The sequence below is a fragment of the Bos indicus x Bos taurus genome, chromosome 28 (genome assembly GCF_003369695.1).
Source record: "Bos indicus x Bos taurus breed Angus x Brahman F1 hybrid chromosome 28, Bos_hybrid_MaternalHap_v2.0, whole genome shotgun sequence".
Classification (NCBI taxonomy): Eukaryota; Metazoa; Chordata; class Mammalia; order Artiodactyla; family Bovidae; genus Bos; species Bos indicus x Bos taurus.
The window spans coordinates 35,858,491-35,880,075 of NC_040103.1; the positions used below are offsets into that span (position 1 = coordinate 35,858,491).

The 21,585-nt window shown below is 52.8% G+C and overlaps 1 protein-coding gene across 1 annotated transcript in view; it reads left to right on the forward strand.

Annotated features, from left to right (window-relative positions):
- TSPAN14 (tetraspanin 14) overlaps positions 1-12,312 on the forward strand; it is a 57,806-nt gene extending 45,494 nt beyond the window's left edge. Inside the window, exons 3-9 of the mRNA XM_027530496.1 lie at positions 566-616; positions 2,375-2,521; positions 4,033-4,203; positions 6,335-6,460; positions 7,725-7,769; positions 9,500-9,619; positions 10,698-12,312. Of these exons, the coding sequence (XP_027386297.1) occupies positions 566-616; positions 2,375-2,521; positions 4,033-4,203; positions 6,335-6,460; positions 7,725-7,769; positions 9,500-9,619; positions 10,698-10,769 (732 nt within the window). The 3' untranslated portion in view covers positions 10,770-12,312. The remainder of the gene's footprint in view (positions 1-565; positions 617-2,374; positions 2,522-4,032; positions 4,204-6,334; positions 6,461-7,724; positions 7,770-9,499; positions 9,620-10,697) is intronic.
- The last annotated feature ends 9,273 nt before the right edge of the window (positions 12,313-21,585 follow it).

Consider the following 21,585-nt stretch of genomic DNA (forward strand, 5'->3'; position numbering starts at 1 on the left):
TGTCCCGCCACGAGAGTGTAAGTATGGTAGGGGAGGAAGCTCAGCCTGGCAGCTGCTTTTCTGTGCTTGGAGTATGTCTCCAGGGCTGGGACCCAAGAAGGGTGGCAGTCCTGTGCAGAGCCTTACCTGCACTGGGAGCCCTTGAAGGCGTCACAAGGGATGATGTCCTCTTCACACCAGGCAGTGCACTGCATTGAGAAGGGACTTGTGGAAGAGGAAGGAAGCAGGGTGTGGCTCAGTGTCTCTGACCCCAGAGTCTCTCCTGATCAGAGACTGTTCGAGATCTTTGTTTCTGCTCTCCCAAGCATGGGGCCAGCTGGGGTTGAAGGACTTTGTCCCAGCAGTCGGGGAAGACAGGTGTGAGTTACCTGAAGAGCCTCACTGTCCCACCGTTCAGCTGGAGTCCCTGTCGTCTGCAGGGACCGAGGGGCTGCCTTGCCTGCCCAGCGTGGACATGAGCCAGGAACCCCCTCTGACACTAGCAGTCTGGTCCCTCCTCTGAGAAGCATGTTCGTGGAGCTGGTTTCTGACCTAACTTTCTCTCTCTTTGCCCTGCCCTGCTCAGCTGGCTGGAGTTGTCTTCCTCGGAGTTGGATTATGGGCGTGGAGCGAGAAGGTAGGTGTGACTGTCACTGGAACCCTGAGCAGTAGTCCACCAGGTTCATTCAGCTTTAATTGTCCCTTTCTCCAAACTCCTCCCCAGAGAGCCCCTCCTGTGCAGGGCAATGATTTGTGGTCATTAACCTTTACAGAGCCAGTTCTTGGAAGTTACTTAACTTGTGATGAAAACTCTTGGGGTCCTGTGGCTAGCTTGGCTTCCCTGTGGCAGGTTTGCTGCTAGAGGCCAAGGCTGGGCCAGTTGGGATTTTGAGCCCCATGAGCATGGAGAGCCCTCTCTTCCGTTTCCAGAAGTCCCGAGTCATCCCGGGGCGTGTCCAGAGCTGTGTCCAGGGCAGGCCAGGGGCTACCTTCTGGAATGGACTGTGCCTCTGGAGCCAGCAGGTCCCTGAGCACAGCTGTGGTGATTCCTGAAGCTCTCGTTCTCGCCCATGGATAGGACCCCTGAGTCAGGGAGTTAGGCTCTGGGTTGTGCCCCCTGGGTGCCCTGCAGTGCAGGGGCACATCTTTAGCGCCCACGAACCTCATTGCCCAGCCTATGGAGGATGGGGGAGGAGAGGAAAGCAGGCTCTTACTGTCTGGAAGGACAAGGGGCATTTGGAACTCCAAGGAGGGGGCTAGACCGCATGTGAGCAGAGTGGACCTTTGGTGCACCTTTTGCACCGTAAGTCGGTGGGTACTGGGGAGGTGGAGAGACGAGGCAGGAAACAGTGAGAGCTAAAGCTTTCTCTTAAGCCTAAGGCCCAGGGCCCTCTGTTCCTTCAGTGGAGCCTCTCTTTACTTTCAGAAGGAGGCAGGAGCACTTAGGTCTGCGGGCTTTGTTGCCATGGCCTTGGGAACTGGATACGGTCTGCCTTTAGGTTTAGGCCCCTTTAAGTGCTTGCAGTGCCATGTCCCTTTGCCCTAGTGACCGAGAAGCTGGTGCAAACCATGACTCCTAGCGCCACCGTGTGACCAGAACGGAGCAGCAGCATCTCAGCCAATCGGGCCCAGAGCCTAGGCCTGGCTACCCTGGCTGCCCGGTTCCCCCTGGGCGTCTGGCCTGGCTGCTCTTTGCTTCTTCCTCCGTTGAATCCTGTAGAACTGCTCTGTCCATTCCAGTTCCCATTAGCCAGATGTGGCTGATTATATCTAAATTAATTAAAGTGAAATACAAATTAAAATGCACTTCTTCAGTTCCACTAGGCCTCATTTAAAGTGCTCAATAATAGTACGTGTGACCAGTGGCTGCCATTTTGAACAGCGCAGATATATACAGGACATCTGCATCGTCACGAAAAGTCAGCGGACAGTGCTGTCTTCATCTGTCCCTGGTGCCTGTGCTGTTCACAAGCCTGTTCGTGTTGAAGCTGTTTTCATCTCAAAATAATGGCGTTCTCCATGAATTGAATGCAGAGTCAGCTGCCAGATGACCAAAGGCCAGGGCCTTTGGGTGCCTTGACCACAGGGTCCCCCAGGGCCCCTTCTCACCCCATCTATATCCTACAGGCTACAAAAGAAGCATGGGGTCTGCCTGTGAGGAACTGACAGCCTAGATGGAGTCTGGGAGCAGGAGGGCCACTGGGAGCTGAGGGAGGCAGAGATCTGCTGGGCCTCTAAGAGGGCAGCGGGGCAAGGCCATGCGCTGGCCTGGCACTTAACGAGAAGACAGCCCTGGAAGGCAGCTCCCTGTCCTCATTTAGTTGCAGCTCAGTCCCCCCAGGGCACTCTCAACTCTTCAAGGCTGATGTTACCCTGCTTTCTCTGCCTCTTTCAGGGGGTGCTATCCGACCTCACCAAAGTGACCCGGATGCATGGAATTGACCCGGTGGTGCTGGTGCTGATGGTGGGCGTGGTGATGTTCACCCTGGGCTTTGCTGGCTGCGTGGGGGCCCTGCGGGAGAACATCTGTCTGCTCAACTTTGTGAGTGGCCCGGAGTGGGGGTGGGAGGAAGTATGGTGGGGGAGGTAGGAGTGCAGGCTCTGTAGGACAGGCTTAGCCTTATACCTGCTGGAGTGGGTGGGGCGAGGTAGCCACTCTTACAAGCCTGCCCCAGGATCCGGCAGTGAGGGGAGGAGGCAGCCCTCTGTTCCCTGCTGCCCCCTGAAAAAGGTAAGGTTCCAGGAGACACTCAGATGAAGTAGGCCCTCAGCCGGGGAAAAGTTGGGCCCCTCTGGTTTTCAGCTCCTAGTGGGCAGGGTCACCTGCCCCTCCCTCACCTTTTATCTGCCCCCTGCAGTTCCAGCTATTTGTCTGCTGGTCACCTTTGCCCTTCCTGGCTAAGATCAGAAGATGTCAATAATGTTAGGAAATCTTTTGCCTTCTCCAGTGGGTATGAATCTGTTGGATGTACAGTGCAGAATCCTCGATTTCCTGGCAGAACTTTGAGTTACTAAGAGTTAGTTTTATATTTAGATACACATTTATTTTGAAATGCGTTCAGCTAAAATTAAATAGCACCTGGTGGGGGAAACACATAATCATATTTTGCAATATATTATTTGTTGAATTTATTAGACCAAGCCTTTTATTCTGGGCTTAAATTAAAAAGCAAAACACACTTTTTTTTTTCCCCATGCTTTTCATTTTTGTTTGGTTATCTTGCTTCTCTGTGAATGGAGATTACATTCTGGGAGGCCTTGTACGTATGTATGTTTGTGTGTGTGTGTGTGTCTTATTTTGAGATACTGCTGGCTATAGCATAAATGCTTAGTGTGCGGTGTGGCCAGTGCTAGTGGCTGTGATAACACGAGCTCCGCAGGCCGGAACCCCGCCTTGACAGAGGGGTGTGGACCTGTGGCTGCAGTGGCTTTGACAGAACTCCACCCCCGTGGTGCCTCTGCTCTGCAGACGTTTTAACGCAGTTGACTATTGTATGCACACAGAGTAGGTACTGATAACATTAGCAACTCCAGAGTTGTCAAGAGCCCTGCCAGGGGACTCAGATGTCCTGCATCTCAGGCATGTGACCTGAGTGAACCTCGGTTTCCTTATCCCTAAAGTAGGAGTGACAGATTTCTAGCAAGTGCGATGGCTGTAGGTGTGAGGAGAGAGGTCAGATAGGATGTCTGGGGCACAGTCCCTACACTAAAGGAGCTGGCAGCCTGGTAGGCCAGGATAGCCATTCATTCCTATTGTGGGGTTTCCTTGTTGGAGGGGTGCTCCTTCATAGGAGATGGCTGGCCCATTGTCTTGGAGCTTGCTTGTCCTTTCACTCATCTGACTCTTACCAATAGTGCAGCAATGTGAGCAGGGATGAGGTGAAACCAGGGTACCCAGCCCATCACGTGGGATTCCTCAGCTCCAGCGCAGGTCTCTTGGCTGCCAAGCCCGTGCTCTTAGTGGGAGGCAGAGGTTCTGGGTCAGGTGGGGGTGTGGTCTGGCTGGGAGGCTGAGGTGCGGTGACACCCACTCCCTGCTTGTCCCCCCTGCAGTTCTGCAGCACCATCGTGCTCATCTTTTTCCTGGAGTTGGCCGTGGCCGTGCTGGCCTTCCTGTTCCAGGACTGGGTGAGGGACCGGTTCCGGGAGTTCTTTGAGAGCAACATCAGATCCTACCGGGATGACATTGACCTGCAGAACCTCATTGACTCCCTTCAGAAAGCCGTAAGTACCACGCCCGCCTTCTCCCTGATAGAGCTTGGTTGTCCTGGCTTCAGTCTGTGTGCGTGGCTGGGGGCCCAGGCTGGTGAGGAACATTGGACCCTCCTTCCTCAGCTCTGCCCTCAGCAGGGAGGCCAGGGTGGTGCCACCCCTGCCTCTGAACAGATTAGCTTTGTCCATTCCTGTGTGCTGATGGGCCAGGCTTGCTCAGCGTACTGTCCCCCAAGTGCTTCAGGCAGGCAGTCTAGCTTCACTCGTGACCACCCCCACTCCCTCGGGCCTGGACCTCTCCAGCCCTGACCACGCAGACAGCCACAGTCCCTTGGGCCCTGTGGGCACTGAGGGGCAGAGCTAGGCACATGACTCCCTGTCTGAGGCTATTCCTGTCCCTTTCCTTCCCGGGACCTTTTCCCCTTCCTGTTTGAGAGGACAGAGCCGCCTGGAGCAAACTTCTTTAGACCGAGAGGAATGTAACCTCCCTGGAATATGTCCCCGGAGGTTAGTCTAAGCAGTCCCAGGCGGTGACCTTTTCTCGTCTGACCTCCATCCCCGTTGTGTGTGGCTGCACCTGGAGGCTGGGACCACAGCTGTCCCCCATCCCTTACCTCCCTTCCCCCGGGAGAAACCCACTCCCCACCATGCCGGCCTGTGCAAGGCTGCTGTTTGATCTCTGCTCTACCAGAAAACCTGCTGCTGCTGCTAAGTCACTTCAGTCATGTCCGACTCTGTGCGACCCCATAGATGGCAGCCCACCAGCCTCCCCCGTCCCTGGGATTCTCCAGACAAGAAGACTGGAGTGGGTTGCCATTTCCTTCTCCAATGCAGGAAAGTGGAAAGTGAAAGTGAAGTGGTTCAATCGTGTCCAACTCTTAGCAACCCCATGGACTGCAGCCTACCAGGCTCCTCAGCCCATGGGATTTTCCAGGCAGGAGTACTGGAGTGGGGTGCCATTGCCTTCTCCAGCCAAAAAGCCTAGCTTCCTCAAAAACTTTTTATAGGGAACCTTTTGGTTCTGAGAAGAAAATAGCATTAAAAATAACTTTGATCTGTTCTCCTTATTAACCAGAACTTGTTTGCCCCGTGTTTCACGTATCCTGAGATCGATCCAGCGAAACCCATTTATGTGATCAGAGATCCTTCCTGTGTTGTTGGTAGAGACCCGCGTGCGTCTGTGAGAGTCGGCACCCCACCCCCTCCTGACAGCACTGCCTGAGGCGCCTTTTCCTTTTCTATTCAAGGCTCCTCGATTCCACATAGCCTGGGGCTTGCTGGTATCAAGGATCCAGGTCTCTGCCCTGGCCTTAAAGACACTGTAGTTTCCTCCACTGCCTTCCTCTCCTCATGGTGAAATATTGGGTATTCGTTAGAGCGCCTGGAACCCTGGAGGGTGGTTGTGGGAGAGAGACGGGCTTTTACCTCAGAAATGAAAGTAAAGCAGAAATCCTGGTTGTGGGCTTGTAATTAGGGCTGTAACTGTGTCAGCTCTAAGGACAAGTGCAAAAACAACATCTGGTTGGGACACTGCTGATGTCACAAAGCTGCTCTCAGTGCACTTGGTTTTATGAGTTTTTAGACAAAGGGAGGTTTTCTTTGCTGCTTCACCAGATAGGGACTGCTTGTGGGAAAGGAGGATGAGACCCTGGGTCGGGGGCAAAGCTTCGATTGCATTACCATTCACCCTAGTTGTAACTCTTTCCTTGGGAGTACGTGTTCAGCAGCTGTTTTCTGTAGAGACACAAAAGGTGACTGGGGTCAGCTTGGCCTTTTCTTGGGGAGGAAGGCACACTGACCATGGGAGGTGTTCTCTTGCCAGGTGATAGAGGACCATATAGGAAGGAGAACGAGAAGCCTGCTCTGGGCTGGTTAGGGGGCAGTTGGGGAAGTTCCAGGGTGAGGAGGGAGTAGAGCTGAGGCCAGGGCGCTGCCCGGGGTGTTGGGCCCAGACAGGGCCTGGACGCAGTTCCCTTCCGTAGGACCACCAGGGTCACCTTGGTCACGTCCCTGTGATGGCAGGTCCGTTGGGTGGGCCTTGATTTCTCTGCGTGATACATAGAGGCACACCAAATCCCTCGTCCCTCAGACAGACACCACCCTGTGCTTGGAGCTCTGATGGTCCCTGGCGTTGTGATTGCAGAACCAGTGCTGTGGGGCGTATGGCCCTGAAGACTGGGACCTCAATGTCTACTTCAACTGCAGTGGCGCCAGCTACAGCCGTGAGAAATGTGGGGTGCCCTTCTCCTGCTGCGTGCCTGACCCCGCGGTAAGTCGGCTCACCTGTGGACAGTCCCTCTGGAGTGGAGTGAGCAGTTCCTGCTTCCTTGAGGGCTGTGGCCACTTCTCTCCTGCGGACTCACTGAGCACCTGGCTCCCCTTCCACTTGCCTGGGGCTCGTGCAGCTCTGAAATCCTATATGTAGAAATTCCAGGAACGTTTTCACACGGCCCACCCTGGCTCTAGTGGGTTGGGTGAAGCAGGAGAAAAACAGTGTTACCCCTCCCGGGAGGGGCTCTCACTCAGAGAGCCTGAACAAGATGCTATGAGTGTAATGAACCCAGGTGTCCCTTTCTCTGGAGAAAATGCCCAGTCCTCAGAAGCCTGGGACGATGGGGTACATCGCCATCTGGGGTGACACAGAATTTTTACTGTTCTTTCTTCTTCACTGGTTTTCCTCTCCGGTCTGCAGACTAACATCCTTGAGTTCCAGAAACTGAGCTCTTGGGTGACCTTTTTTTTTTCTTTTGGTTACACTGTGTGGCTTATGGAATCTTAGTTCCCCAACCAGGAATTGAACCTGGGACCTGGCACTGAAAGCTCCAAATCCTAACCAGTGGACTGCCTAGGGAGGTTCCTCGGGTTCCCTTGAAGGAGCGCTCAGTGTTTGCCTGAAGAGGGTCTGAGCCGAGGGGACAGTTACACTGTACTGTCAGTGTGGTCACACTGTTGGTGCTGGGCCACAGGCCCTGGGCAGGTTCCTCAGATCAACAGAGGCTGCAGAGCACAGCTCCACGGTGACTGTGAATTCTTCAGCAAGGGTAGGTTTTCCCCTCTAGCACAGGGATCTGCAGACTGCAACCCCTGTGCCACAGCCGGCCTGCTGTTGGTTTTTGCCTCACCTGTGAGTCAAGAATGGTTTCAGACATTTTTAAGTGAACATAAATCAAAACAAGAATAATTTGTGACATGTGAAAATCATGCAAAATTCAAATTTCATTGTCTATAAATAAAGTTTTATTGAAATACAGCCATGCCCATTCATTTATATATTGTCAATGGCTGTGTTCACGCTCCAACAGCAGAGTTAAAAAGCAGCTACGTAGACGGGTCAGAAATATTTACCGTCTAGTCCTTCATGCAGAAAGTTTTCTGACCCTGTCCTAGCATGAAAGGTTAGCTGGCAGTGTGCTGGAAGGGTGTGTGCTGTAATGGAGTTGGTGCTCATGTTTGGTTGTGACTTTTCTAGAGCTTTCTACCACTAGTTTCTCAAGAGTACAAAAATGACGAATTTTTTCTGTTTTTTCTAACAGCAAAAAGTTGTGAACACACAGTGTGGCTATGACGTCAGGACTCAGGTGAGAGCCCCCATATTGCATATGAATTTTGAATTCTTTAGGTCTATTCCCCAGGGTCTGACTCCCTGATTTAGCACAAGTGCAAATTGGATGGGAAACCCAGGGGAGACTTAAGGAGCCAGAGGTGCCACCTAAGCTGGGAACCAGGCAAGCTTGGAACCAGCACACACATGTTCATGCACACATCCTCCCGAGAACAATGATGCCTGTGATTTCAAACTCTGTGAACTGCAATCCCAAAATCTAGCAGTTGCTACATGAGTGGAAAGAGGTCAGGTGGAAGTTTGGGAGAACAAAGGCTATATGTTGGAGAAGAGGCTCCTTGGAATCCTAGGAGGTATCTGTTATCTAGGGGTCCAGGATGGAGCTGCAGGAGCATATGTCTTGGTCCAGCTGCCGAGTGGAGACAGTGGTGGCAGGGCAGGAGTGGGGCTCAGCCCTCTAAGGGCTTCTTCAGGCTCCACTCGGATGTGAAGAGGTGAGGCCTCACCCAGCCCTTGCTCTGATGGCCTCTGCTGCTGTGAATGACAGCTGGTCTGAAAGAGAGGGATCTCAGGGAACCTGCAGACACCCCTCCTATTGGTCGTGGACACTGGGGATGTGACCCTCCTGTTTGGGAAACCTCAGCTCCCTCTGCAGTGAGCTCCCCTTGACAGGGATGGGCCCGTGTCAGCATCAGCCTCTCCAGTTAATGAATTTTGTCACCATTTGTATTAGTCACTAGGGCTGCCATAACAAAGCGCTCGGGCTGTGGGGAACAGAGGTTTATTTTCTCACAGTTCTGGAGGTTAAAAGTCTGGGATCAAGGCGCCAGTAGGGTTGCTCCCTTCTGAATCCTGTCTCCTTGGCTCAGATGATATCTTCTCCTCCCTGTGTCCTCAAATGGGCTTCTCTCTCTATGTCCTAACCTCTTCTTAGGGGACCCCAGTCATACTGGATTAGGGCCCACTCCAGTGACCTCATTTTAATGTATTTACTTCTTCTTTACAAGCCTGTCTCCAAGTACAGACACACTCTGAGGTCTTGGGGGTTAGGACTTCAACATACAAATTTTAGGGGGACATAATTCAGCTCCTAACACCGCTAACAAATGAATGTTCTGTCAGTGTTTCATGAGTGATGCTGATAGGGGAGGGGGGCCGGAGCTGGTTGCTGTGTGGGGAGGTGGGTGGGGACATAGGAACCGGCTGTGGCCCATCCCTTTGTGCTTCCTGAGCTTCCACTTGGGGTCAGGATTAGAAAGAGCCGGCCGGCTTGTGTCTGCTTATGCAGGCTCTGCTTCCTGGAACCGGTCTCCCATGGGCTAGGGGACACGACCTGAGAAGCTCCTTCCCTTCCCTCTGCTGACTCAGAAGACGCTGAACCCTCTTCTCCCAGTTTCTCTCTTTGAGGCACATCTTTCCCCCGCACCTCCCAGCCTGCTCCCCTTTCTCCAGATACGGGCTGTGGAGTGTGTTGATCTTGAAATCTGTGGAGACCCTCACAGAAAAAGTTAAAGATCACAGTGAGGGAGCCTTTACTTAGGCAGACTGTCCAGGGAGGGGCAGAGGCCAATGCCAGCTGATGTACTTCTGGAGAGTTCTGTCTGTCCATCTGTCCTCGGCATCTCCCTCTCAGATCCCTCATTCCCCACCAACCTTTGCCCTGCCCTTGGCGGGAGCCCACTAGAAAACCAACGTGGGGACAGCCTGCGTGTCACAGGCTCAGGGCAGTGTCGTGTCTCCCTGCAGCTGAAGAGCAAATGGGACGAGTCCATCTTCACGAAAGGCTGCATCCAGGCGCTGGAGAGCTGGCTCCCGCGGAACATCTACATCGTGGCTGGCGTCTTCATCGCCATCTCCCTGCTGCAGGTCTGTTCCCACTGCCCGTGTGGCTTCCTCCCCGCTTATAACCACACCTGTCCCCTTGAGTCAGATTTCACACGGGGAAAGACGCTAGTGGCTCGGGCTAGTCCCCGAGGCCAGGGGTGAGCAGGCTGGCTAGTGTCTGCCAGGAGAAGAACTAGCTAGGGAAAGTCGAGAATTCAGTGAATCAGAGAAACCAGGGGTTTTTCAGTACTACCCAGGGCTTGGAGGAGAAGCCAGCAGCCTTGTGAGCAACTTCTGAAGCAACTGAGGCTGCTGCTCTGTGGAAAAACACACCGTTTAGAAAATGTACAGCTCTGACCTTTCCTGGAAGGAGGGTCACTGACGTGGACTCGGGGTCACCAGCTGTCCATGCCCTTTTCCCTCCTTTGCTCCGTGGCTGGTTGATCTCAGAGGAAAGCCGAGAGACAGGCGCAACGGGAAAAGGAAACAAAAAAACTTACTTGCAAAGCAGGCAAGAACTCAGACTTAAGAAGGAGTGGCTCATCAAATACCAACCACAACAAGAACTTAAAACTGGGGAAAAAGCCAATTTCCTCAGGTCACCGAGTTCACATTAGTCTGTTCTTGGTAGAAAAACATCATTCTTCCCACACGGTTATCCCAGCCACTGAGGTCAGAGTGTAGCTTCAGACATCAGCACAGGCCAGGGCGTATTTATTGTAGAATCCAGGTTTATGGGAAATGTTCAAGATTTGTTATTTTGGGAATCAGAACCAGTCACTGACCCTGTCATTTCCAGTTTCACCCAGCACACAAAGCGTGTTGTGGTTTGCGGTCTGGGATATGCAGGGTCATGTTGCAGGCAGGCCAGAGCATCCCTTGTGCTTCTGTGGTGCTGCAGTTTGCCCCTTCCAGGCTCTTGGGACATGGCAAAGCAGACCCCAGGCTCCTCTGTCTTAACTGTGGGTTGGTCTCCTTTGGTGTGTGCCCGGTTGCTGCTTTCTGTCCTCAGTCTCTGTGGGCAGGTGTGGGGGTGATGGGCAGTGTGGGGTACCCTCTCCAGCATGCCCTCTGGGCCCCGATGCTGATGGCCGCTGCCTCTGCTGCCCTTTGTTTCCAGATATTTGGCATCTTCCTGGCGAGGACCCTGATCTCAGACATTGAGGCGGTGAAGGCAGGCCACCACTTCTGAGGAGCCAGAGGCAGGCAAGCGGAGCTGAGCCACACCGTGGAGGCAGCAGCCCTTCTCCAGCATTAGCGTCATGTCCACAGGGAGAGAAGCAGAAGCACCTGGCCAGAGCCGGCACCCCGCCTTCGGCATCCGCGTGATGTGACCTCTGTTTCTGCTTGCCGGTGCTGAAGACCGAGGGGCCCCCTCTAACCCGCAGAGACTTGTGACTGACACCCCCACGGGGGTCCGCCCAGAGTCAGAGGCTCCGTTTTTAAGTGGGGGAAGTGACTGAGGGACCGACTGCTCTGGTGGCTGCACCCTGGCCTCCATCGCACATGTGGTTGGTGCTGGCCTCAGGGGCAGCCCCATCTTCTGTGGACCTCCGAGTGCCAGCGGGGCCTGCGGTGTCTGCACACATTGGGGGTGTGGGCGGGGATCCTCAGCCACATCCAAGTGAAGTAAGCCTGAGCCAGCACGTGGCTGGTGCCACGGGAGTGCCTCGTCCCCTGTCCCCTCCAGCCCCCCAGGACGGGAACTGCTCCAGCCTAACAGCATTATGCCCTGATGGCACGGGGGGCGGGGGGGGGGGCGGGGGGCGTGGCTTTCCTCTTGAGCGTCAGCTCTCCTTTTCCTAAAGTGTGTAAATAGTTTATTTATAGGGGTAAGAATGTTCTCACACCACGTCTTCATTTCCTCTGGCATTCTCTCAACAGCCTTACGCGGTGTCTGGGACTGACGCCATCCCTTTCAGTTCCCTTGAGTGTCTCTCAAACCAACTCCATCAGCTTCTCCTTATCATCCCTCATCACCTAGCTGCACTCACATACTCCCCCTTTGTCTACGTGCCCCTGACACGCATACCGTCACTCCCCTCCCCACTTGGCCTCACTGTCTTCTGGTCTTGGTGCTACTGAAACTGTTACCCGGAACTTGAATCCTGACCCTTCTCTACCGCAAAGCCAGGGAACCCTAGCCAGAGACAGCCAGCCGGAGACCTTTGGCCAGGGCTCCTCTCCAGGCTGCATGCAAAGGGCCGGCTGGCCGGCCTGGCATTTTTTTGCCTCTCCTTGGACAGAGAAGCCCTGTAGCCAGCCCCTGGGCTGAGCCATGGACCCCAGCCTGTAGCTGGATAGAGGCTCATATATTTCGTTGAAGACTTTCGTGGTGACCCTCCAACCCCTGAAGGGGATATCTGTGGTCATTGTGTCCACCCTTCGTGTCAGGGTTTATTGGGGGCCTGCTTTTGGAAATGAAGTCTGTCTGATGTCCTGAATAACTTCCCGGGGGAAGCTGGGATGTCTGTGCCGCTTTGGCTGGGCTACACTCTAACGCCTCTCTGGATCTTGTCCTGCCAGTTCTGTCCTCCTCGTTCAGGAATGAGCGCTACCTTCACTCACTCGCCGAAGTGTACATGCCGGTGTTTGTTGATGATGTTGGTTTTGTTGTTTTTTACAGTTTTCTCTGTAGACTAGAGGAAGAAGAATGCTTGTGTTTTTAGGAAGTGTGATGCTTTTCTTTGACTGCCAAACTCTTTTATGGAATATATCTTTATATTAATGCTGTTGCTTTGATTGTTTTTGTTTGGGGTCATAGCAAGATGGCATTAAGCACCTCAGTGGTAAACTTGGTTGCCAAGGGAACCAGTGGGATTGGGTGTGAGTAAGCACCACAGGAAGGTAGCCGGTTGACACAATCTGAAATAAATTTCATCAGGTGATTTTTTTTTTTTTTTAGATTCCATGTGCCACTTTCAGTGATTGGAGGTTACGATACAGCAAGCTGGCTTGCTCAGCTGTAAGCACAGGGACTTTGACTCTGTAGGCCCAGAGGCAATGTTATTTTAGGTCATAAGCATATAGCCCCAGGTGGTAAGGTCCAAGCAAAAGAGCCTGGGAACACTGGGCTGGAATCTGAGACTGCGTGAGCTGTGTCCCCCAGACCTGCTGGCCCACGTGTGGAGAGGGTTAGCGGCTGTGCCTGCCTCGCCAGTATGTCTGATCCAGCCCGCCCTAGGGGAGTCAGTGTCCGCAGGCTCTCCCTGCTGGTGTGTGTGCACCGCAGCTGCTCCTCGACAGCTCTGCCGTTCCGTCTATTCAGGTGGACCTGGTGACCCCTTGTAAATATCTTTACAGGTCCCAGCCCAGTTCAGGGTGAAGTCTACCTACCTGTGACTTTTTAGAGTTGGGTTTGTTTCTTATTTTACAGAACTTGCTGACCACTTTCAGCCATCTCTTCTGACTCTGAGTTGTGCTGAGGGTAGAAGAGAAATGCAGGCTAAGGAGTGCTGACATGGCATCTCCAACGCTCTGGACTCTCCGCAGAGCCACAGTGCAGCCTCCTGGTCACGCCCTGCCCAGCCTCCCCTGAGCCCCCAGCCACTCCCTGTCCTCTCAGACCACATAGGCCAGCCTGTGCCTCTGCACGTCCCCTCCTGCCCCACCTCCCCCCCACCCCATACACTCTTGCTTGAAAGTTTCAGGGTCTTTGCTTATCCTTCCTGTGACTCCTGTCCACCTCCTCCTCCTGGAACTGCCATGCTATTATTTTTCCCAGTTGCTCTCCTTCTTGTCCCATCCCACATACCCACCTCCCAGAAAGCTTGCCTACCCAGCTCTGTGCTGCCCTGCTCCAGCTTTCCTTCCCAGGAAGCTGCTTGTCTGGCACTGTCCACCTCCCGCCACTACCCACTGCTTTTCTCACTCGCCTGGAAGCCGCTCAGCCCAGTCACCAGACTCAGTGCCTCTCTCTTGTTCCCTGTGGCTCCTGAAGCCCCAGACCACCCCATCCTCAAAGTCCTCTGCTTCTGCTGCCCAAGCTCCCAGGTGCCTGGCCCCCTCCTGCCCACCCTTGTCCCACCTCTCGCTGCACCTGTGCATGCACCAGTCTCCTTGGGCTCCTTTGACCCCAGGGCAGGGCTGCGGGTGGGGCAGGAAAGCCGGGTGGGGCAGGAAAGCCGTCTGTGCTGGTGCTGGGCTGGACTAGGTTTCCCCACATGAATAACAAGAAAAATGAATGGATCCAGAACTTCCTGGAACAAAGGAAGTACTCAGAGTACCTAACAGTTAAAAGCTGATTCAGTCCCCAGATCAGCTCTGGAGGAAACATTTTTGTGTCCAAAACACAAGAAAGGTAAGTTACCAGTGGAGATTTGGAAGAGGTGGATTGAAACTCTGGGAGCCTTGCCCCTGAAGGAGATTTGGTGCCTGTGAACCTTGCTTCTGAACCACTGATTGGTGCCTGCTGAGGAAAACCAGCACCAAGGGCAAGGCTGTGAGAAGGATCACTTTCCTGAGGAGGATCCAGTTACTGGGCTCTGTGGCAGGTTGACAACCATCCGGAGAAAGTCAGTGAAGATCCCTAGCTCTGTACCTGGATCTGGGTGCCTGGTTGAGTTTGGGGGGCCTTTGGGAGAGCATGACATCATCCCAAAGGACCTCTGTCCCACCCTGGGCTAGAGGCCCTGGTTTTGAGCCGCAGGCTCACTCCCTTTCATGACCAGAGCTGCCGTCTGGGTAGCTTACTTACCTTCATGAGCAGCAGCCTCACTCCCCTCCATGACCAGAGCAAGCCTAGTGGGCAGTGAGAAATCAGGCATAGCTTTCTCTCCCAGAGATACTACTTGGGCAGTAATGGGCATGTCTGGGAGTGTAGGCCATTGCAATCTCAGGGACACAGGGGGAGAGAGCTCCTCAGAACAGGAGGCTGGGTCAGAGCCAGCAGAGGAAGGAGTGAGTCTCGGCAGTGGGGACCACCCAATTGCCTCTTGGCTGGCAAGCTCAGAGTGTGGACTGCAAAAAAGGGGAGGAGATATTGCAGTGGTCCCAGGACATCCTTCTGCCCAGGTGTCCGGAGCTCAGCCAGGTCACCTCTGGGTCCAGTGCCCTCAGCTGTCTGGGTGAGTGGAGTGGCTGTATGACCTTGGGTGGGTGTTTTCTAGCTCCAGGCTCATCCACAGGGTTTGTAGGCTGTCTGTCCCCAAACTGTGGTAACCTGTCCCCAGGGACCCACCTTGGTACAGGCCCTGGCATGTGCTCGCCTGCCATCCAAGAGGATGCTGCCCAGCCTTCCAGGGCAGACTGGGCCTCCTGCAGCACCGTTCTCCTTCATCTGGGTGCTCTCTCCAGAGATGCAGAGAACTGTACACTTTTAGCTCCTGTAAACTCAGCAAGACCTGGTTTATCCTCCTCAAACCCAGGTCTCCTGCATTGCAGGCAGATTCTTTCCAATCTGAGCCACCAGGGAAACCCAAGTGTTAGTCGCTCAATTCTGTCTGACTCTTTGCGGCCCTATGGATTGTAGCCCACCAGGATCCTCTGTCTGTGGGATTCTCCAGGCAAGAGTACTGGAGTGGGTAGCCATTCTCTTCTCCAGGGGATCTTCCCAAACCAGGGATCAAACCCAGGTCTCCTGCATTGCAGGTGGATTCTTTAACATCTGAGCCACCAGGGAAGCCCTCAAAGACTACAGTAAAGATATACTCATTCTCAGAACCCTTTTAGGATCTCCAGGGCACCTCAGGACAAGCCGACATGGGCACTATAATACGGCGACTGTGATACAACTTTGGGATTCAAATGGATACTGTTCTGGTGAACTTGCCAGTTTTAGAGATTCCAGCTTTGGAGAAGGAGGAAGTCTGCCTCACAAAGGTCTGGGAGAGTTCTCTCTTCCTCAGTTTTCTTGCCATGCTCTGCATTTTGTATGCCAGCAGTGGCTTCAAAAGCATGGTTTAATAACTACCAAATTAAATTATCACCTAAGACTCTATCACCTCAAGTGACTTTTAAACTAATCTTTCTCTCTTTTTTCAGTATAAGTCGAGACAGTCCACGCACAGAGTATAAAGTAATAAGTACATGTTCTGTTCCCCAGTGACATCCACCACAAAGTACCCTCCTCGGAAATGTGCATGCATATTCAAGTATCTTTTCCACACAAACGAGAATTGTGTTTTGCAATTAATTCTACTTAACTATATCTCAGAAATATTTCTCCGCGGCCAAATACCCATCCACAATGCATTATCACAGTCCACTGAAGGACTGTCATGAGTGAATGAACCTAGTTTTAGAATGGGGATTGTGTTCACAGTCACAGGTAAAAGAAAACCCAGTTCAAACTGACCGAAACAATGAAGGGAGGTTTTTGGCTCCTGAACCTGGAAAGTCCAGAGGTGGGGTGAGTTTCAGGGTTTGATCTGAGTGACTCAGTGATGCCAGCACTGAGGATCTGGTTTCCTTTCCTGTCTGCTCCACCTGTCACGGTGTTCTCATCACCCAAGGCAGAGGGAGGGAAGACCCCACCATGAACCACCTGGAGCCGCTGAAGAGGACGGCATGGTGGTAAAGCCATTTAGGGGATCCCCCCAGCAGCCCCCTGTGTGTGTTCATCCCACTGAAATGCCGTGGTGGGGGAACCAGACTCCTGTAGAAGAGACGGACATGGGAAAGGCTGCCAATCACCCCTATTACACTCCTGTGGATGAACATTTTGGTTACAGGGTGTTTTGTTCTTACAAGGGCTATTAAGAACCCCACTATATCTTATTATTAGAATTACTTCCAAGAAGGTTTTTGTAAGGAAAACATTTTAAAGAAATTCTCCAGGGAGGTGGGCTGCCATCATAATGAGCAGCTACTCAGGGCTGGAGTGTTCCTGTGCTGCCAGGCTGTTGAGTGGTAAGGGTGGCCTGAGCACCTGGGATGTACGGGCTAGTTCTGGGGTGAGGGGTGGTGGGCAGGGGATGGGTGACGTGTCCTCCAGGAGCCTGTGACCTGCGACAGCACAGCTTCCACAGGGAGGCTGAGCAAGGTGGCCCTGCAATCCACCTTTGCCTTCGGAGACAGCTGGTCCTGTGAGAAAGGAGTGGTTTGAATGGCATCCTTGTGTACAAATGAGGACATGTGCGCTGGAGATCCAGGGCCGCTCTGAGGTTGCCAGGGAGGGAGCTGCAGAGCCCGGCAGACAAGCCTGCAATGGGGCTTTGGGGTCCAGATGGCTCACTGCCTGACTGCTGGGTCGACCCCCTCCTGGAGAAGGGCAGATCACCCTGATGAGCTCAGCCTATTGGTTTGGCCACTTCCCCAGACAGGCAGCTATGTGCCAGAGGCAAAACTAGACAGTGAACCCAGGGTAGGTGGGGAAGCGGGGGCGGTCTTGGCTCTGTGAGGGTGTATTCCCGTGGAGACTGAGTGGGGTTGCCATTGATCCTTTGCAGTACCAGGCTCTCTGCTCTAGATTAAGGCTTGTGCAGGAGCTCGGGCTTGAAAACAAACACCCCAAGCAAATACCTCACTGCCTCAGTTTCTTCATTTCTCAGGTGGAAATAATTTGAGGTCTTGATTTCACAAGGTTTCTGGGAGAATCTGATGAGTTTGTGTAGAGGAGAGACAGCAAGGTAAACTTGAAAGGTGCTATCAGCTGCCCAGCCACCTACTGCTCACTAGCCTGTAGCCTTTGGAAAGTTATTTAACCACTTTGGGTGTTTTTTGTGAAACACACCTCCAACATGAGGTTGTTTCAAGGTTTAAATGAGATGAGGTGGCTCATCTAAGCATTTTAACATAGGTTTAGATGGATTACTTAGTAGGCACCCCTCACAACTACTGCTAATGCAATTATTGAATTCTATCTAACTACCAGTCCCCACCAGGCTCAGCTGCCTGGGTTATGGGAAACAGCTCAAGCTCCCAGCCAGAGCTGGGATCCAGCTCTGCAGCTCCCTCCCTGGCAACCTCAGGGTGGCCCTGGATCTCCAGCGCACAGGAAAGGCTTGTTCCTTTTAGGAACAAGGTTTAGGTCTGTTGGGGGCTCAGCCGGTATTTGAGGTTCAGGGTCTGTTTGCTTTCTATGTCATGGTGGTGGGGAGGCAGAAGACGGGTTTCTTCTTGCCGGGAGTGTGGATCCTGCCAGAAACCAACACAGCCTGAGACGTAGCTACTGAAGCCCCCAGAGGAAGCAGTGTTCCTCTCCGGCCAAGGGGGCCAGCAGGGGGCCACAGCCTGCCTTCAAGAGCTCCTGAAGGGATGATCTGGGGGAGACTGGGGAAGGAACCTGGGTTAAAGGAGCTTGGACGAGAAAGAAGAACCTGAATAGATGCTCTGAAACTAGCAGGATGACGTGTTTGGATGGGATGGGAAGGCTCCTATGGTTGGAGACCATATTTGGTTCCATTCCAGGCAGGGAGAACAGAGATGAGAGAAGTGCTGGGACCCACCCTAGGCCTCAGAGTGAGGGGCTGAGTCCAGCGGAGGGGCCTGGAGCAGGCCTGAAGCCAAGGCCAGGAGGTGGTCCGTGCACCTCCCACCTTGACAAGCGAGTGTGTCCAACCTTGATGCAGGATGGCTGCAGCAGGACTGGAGGCACTCGTGTGTGTGTGTGAGAGACGCATGCAGTCCTGGAGGCATGTGTGTAAGACATGTGCATGCAGTCCTGGAGGCATGTGTGTGTACGTGTGTAAGACACGCATGCAGTCCTGGAGGCATGTGTGTGTGTGTGAGACATGCATGCAGTCCTGGATGCATGTGTGTGTGTGTGTGAGACACGCATGCAGTCCTGGAGGCATGTGCGTGTATGTGTGTAAGACATGTGCATGCAGTTCTGGAGGCACACATGCATGTGGGTGTATATACGTGTGTATGCGCACGCATGCACTACAGGTGCTGGAAGTCCTGCTGTACTAGCCCAGGTCCCCAGGAGGAAATCTTCATTTCCAAGACCTTTCGGATTTTATTTATAGCCCTAAGGTCAGGAGGGCAGCTGGTTAACAGTGTCTTAAGACTGTTCTAAGGCACATGAGCCCAGCAGTCTCACCTTCGGGCTCCACCTCGTGGCGGCACCTTCTTCTGGGTCACATCATCCCCTCTCTCCTAGCCCTCACCGCCGAGCCATTTCAGCCTTACTGTGCCTTTGCAGGGAGCCCGGGGTTGCAAGTTTTGTTTGTAGGTGATTTTGGGGGTCCAAGCAGTCATTATCAGCTGGGGCTGGGAGGAGGGCTGTGTTTTCTTTTTAGTTTTAGATCTGTTCTTGCTTTGTTCTACTTTTAAAAGTCAGCACAGCTATGATCATACATGTGGAGAACTGACCTCTGGGAGGGACTGAGCACCCTGTTGCTAGAGGTAGGCAAACCCAGGCTGGACACCTCCTGTTGGGGGTGATATGGATGGGGCTGCCGGGGAGGTTTGCACTGCATGGCAACTCTTCTCATCCCTGAGAGGCTCTCTTTCCTGTGTATTTTGTCAGATTATTTTTCAAAAATGCGGCATCACTCATCTACATGTTAAGCACATGCGAAAGATTTAACTCATTAATTAAACAATGGATCTGGCAAGATTAACAAGCAGTTCAAAGGAGAAATTGCAGTGGACTATAAATCTAAAAAGAGTAAAGCAAATGTTGAGACTGGCTTTTTTTCAGGGGGAAAGGGTCAATGGTCATTCCCCTTTCCTGAAGGATCATGCAAATATACTATATGCATGTCCATAGACAAGAAGTATTTTGCATTAACTACAACTTAAAGAGTTGTAAAACAGCTCAAAGGCAATGACATTTGAGAATCAGGATCAGATAACTGAAGGCTGTTCTCTAAACCATGCAGAGTTTTCCACCCACAATCTCTTGCTTATTCCAAATTTCCTTCCACTTCTTGTTACTCTGGCAGAGCTCACTTTTAAAAAAAATAGGACCCATTCAGGGAGTCCAAAGGAGCCAACTTCTCACTGTGAAGTGGAGCCGGGGGATGAGGGTGTCTCCTAGGTGCCCTTGGTCAGGGTCAGCCACTATCAGAGGGGTCCTAAGGGCACTGGCTGCCTTCTCAGTGGGGACTGGATGGCTCAGGTCTGCTGCCCAGAGAGCCCACTGTCAGCAAAGCCGCTTTAGGCCCACGGGGTCACCCGCTCCTGCAGACATGTAGGATTTGTCTTCGTTCCTCCAATTGTAAATCTCAGTCACATCCCAAGTTACCCTTCCAGTCTCGCCCATCTAAGCTGAGGGGACTATTGCCCATTAGCTAAATCCAGGCCACAGCCTGGATTTGAGAGCTCCTGGAGGGATGATCCAGGAATGTGGGATCACCAGGGCCCTGAGGATGAAATTGGCTCCTCCAGTCAACAGAACATCCGGTCACCTCTTCTAAAAGTTAGACATCTCACGTGTATCTGAATCTCTTTCCAAGCATAACTGCATTTTGAAGTGAGCTTTCCTCCCCTCTCTGCGGATCTTAAAACAATTCTTGGAAGCTGCAGGGGGTGGGGGGGTCTTTGCAGGATTCTCATATAAAAGAGAATCTGTAAGGATGTTCTAAGAAACTGGGGTGTGGGGGCCCAGTCCCTGGCTGGTGAACTCCCCTCCTTCCTCCGGGCAACACAATTCTTACGCCTGGCCAAGGTGTGCATTAAAAGTTTTCGACTGTGTTTTTGTTTTCTCTTTCTATATTCCACCCTGCACCTTCCTCAATCCCCAAACTGTACGGGGACAAGTGTCAGTCACTGGCCTTGGAGGCAGCAATACTGGTGAACGTCCACGTGGTTCTCAGGAGTGAGGCTGGAATGGGCTCATCTAGGACCAATATTCGTTCCTTCTGTTCCAAGTATCTGCTGCTCAAGGGCAACAGTCAGATAGCCTCATTAAAAAACCTACTTTGGGCAACACTGCTGGGCAGGTGAGGTATGTTTGACATTAGAGGAAGCTTAACACACGGGTGCCACGCATGTTGAGTAGCAGAACTGGGTTTATAGCCCAGGATGTCCACTACAAGGACTGTTCTCACCCTGTCTGAAGACACCAACTCACAGGACACAATCAGTGTACATAGAAGGGGCCGATGTGGGGGCCACACACTGATGTGGTCTAGTGTGGAGGCAGCACAGTGCCAGTGAAACAGACAGAACTGGGGACCATTTCCTCTGTAAAGTGGGGATACTGATAATAACACTGCAGCTTCAGCAACAGTGCGATGATTCTCTATGTGTGACCTCCTAGACCAGCAGCTGTGGTATCACTTGGGAACTCGTTAAACATGCAAATTCTGTGGTCCCACTCTGGGCCTGTGGTAACAGAAACTCAGGAATAGAGCTCAGCTGTCACTGTTGTAACCAGCCCTTTGGTGATTCTGGGGCTTCCCTGATGACTCAGACGGTAAAGAATCTGCCTGCAATGCAGGAGACCCAGGTTTGATCCCTGAGTCAGGAAGATCCCCTGGAAAAGGGAATGGCTACCCACTCCAGTATTTTTGCCTGGAGAAATCCATGGACGGGGGGTTGCAAAGAGTTGGACATGACTGAGCAACTAACACTTTCACTTTCACTTGGTGATTCTAACACAGGTTCAAGTTAGAAGACCACTGCATTAGAGTCAGCATTGGAGAAGGCAATGGCACCCCCTTCCAGTACTCCTGCCTGGAAAATTCCATGGACGGAGGAGCCTGGAAGGCTGCAGTCCATGGGGTCAGTCGCTGAGGGTCGGACACGACTGAGCGACTTCACTTTCAATTTTCACTTTCATGCATTGGAGAAGGAAATGGCAACCCACTCCAGTGTTCTAGCCTGGAGAATCCCAGGGACAGGGGGAGCCTGGTGGGCTGCTGTCTATGGGGTCACACAGAGTCGGACACGACTGAAGTGACTTAGCAGTAGCAGCAGCAGTCTAGTCAGCTGGTGGCTGGAGCAGGGAAGAGGGTGAGGACCCAGTGAGGGAGAATCTTAGGAAAGAGGCCTGGATGCTTGCACATCACTCGTGCCCATGTTCCATCATCTGAAGCCACGTCAGGCTGCCAGCTCAAGGTCTCTCTGTACGCCCAGGAAGAAGAGGCGAGGCTAGATATTGAAGGACACCAGCCGAC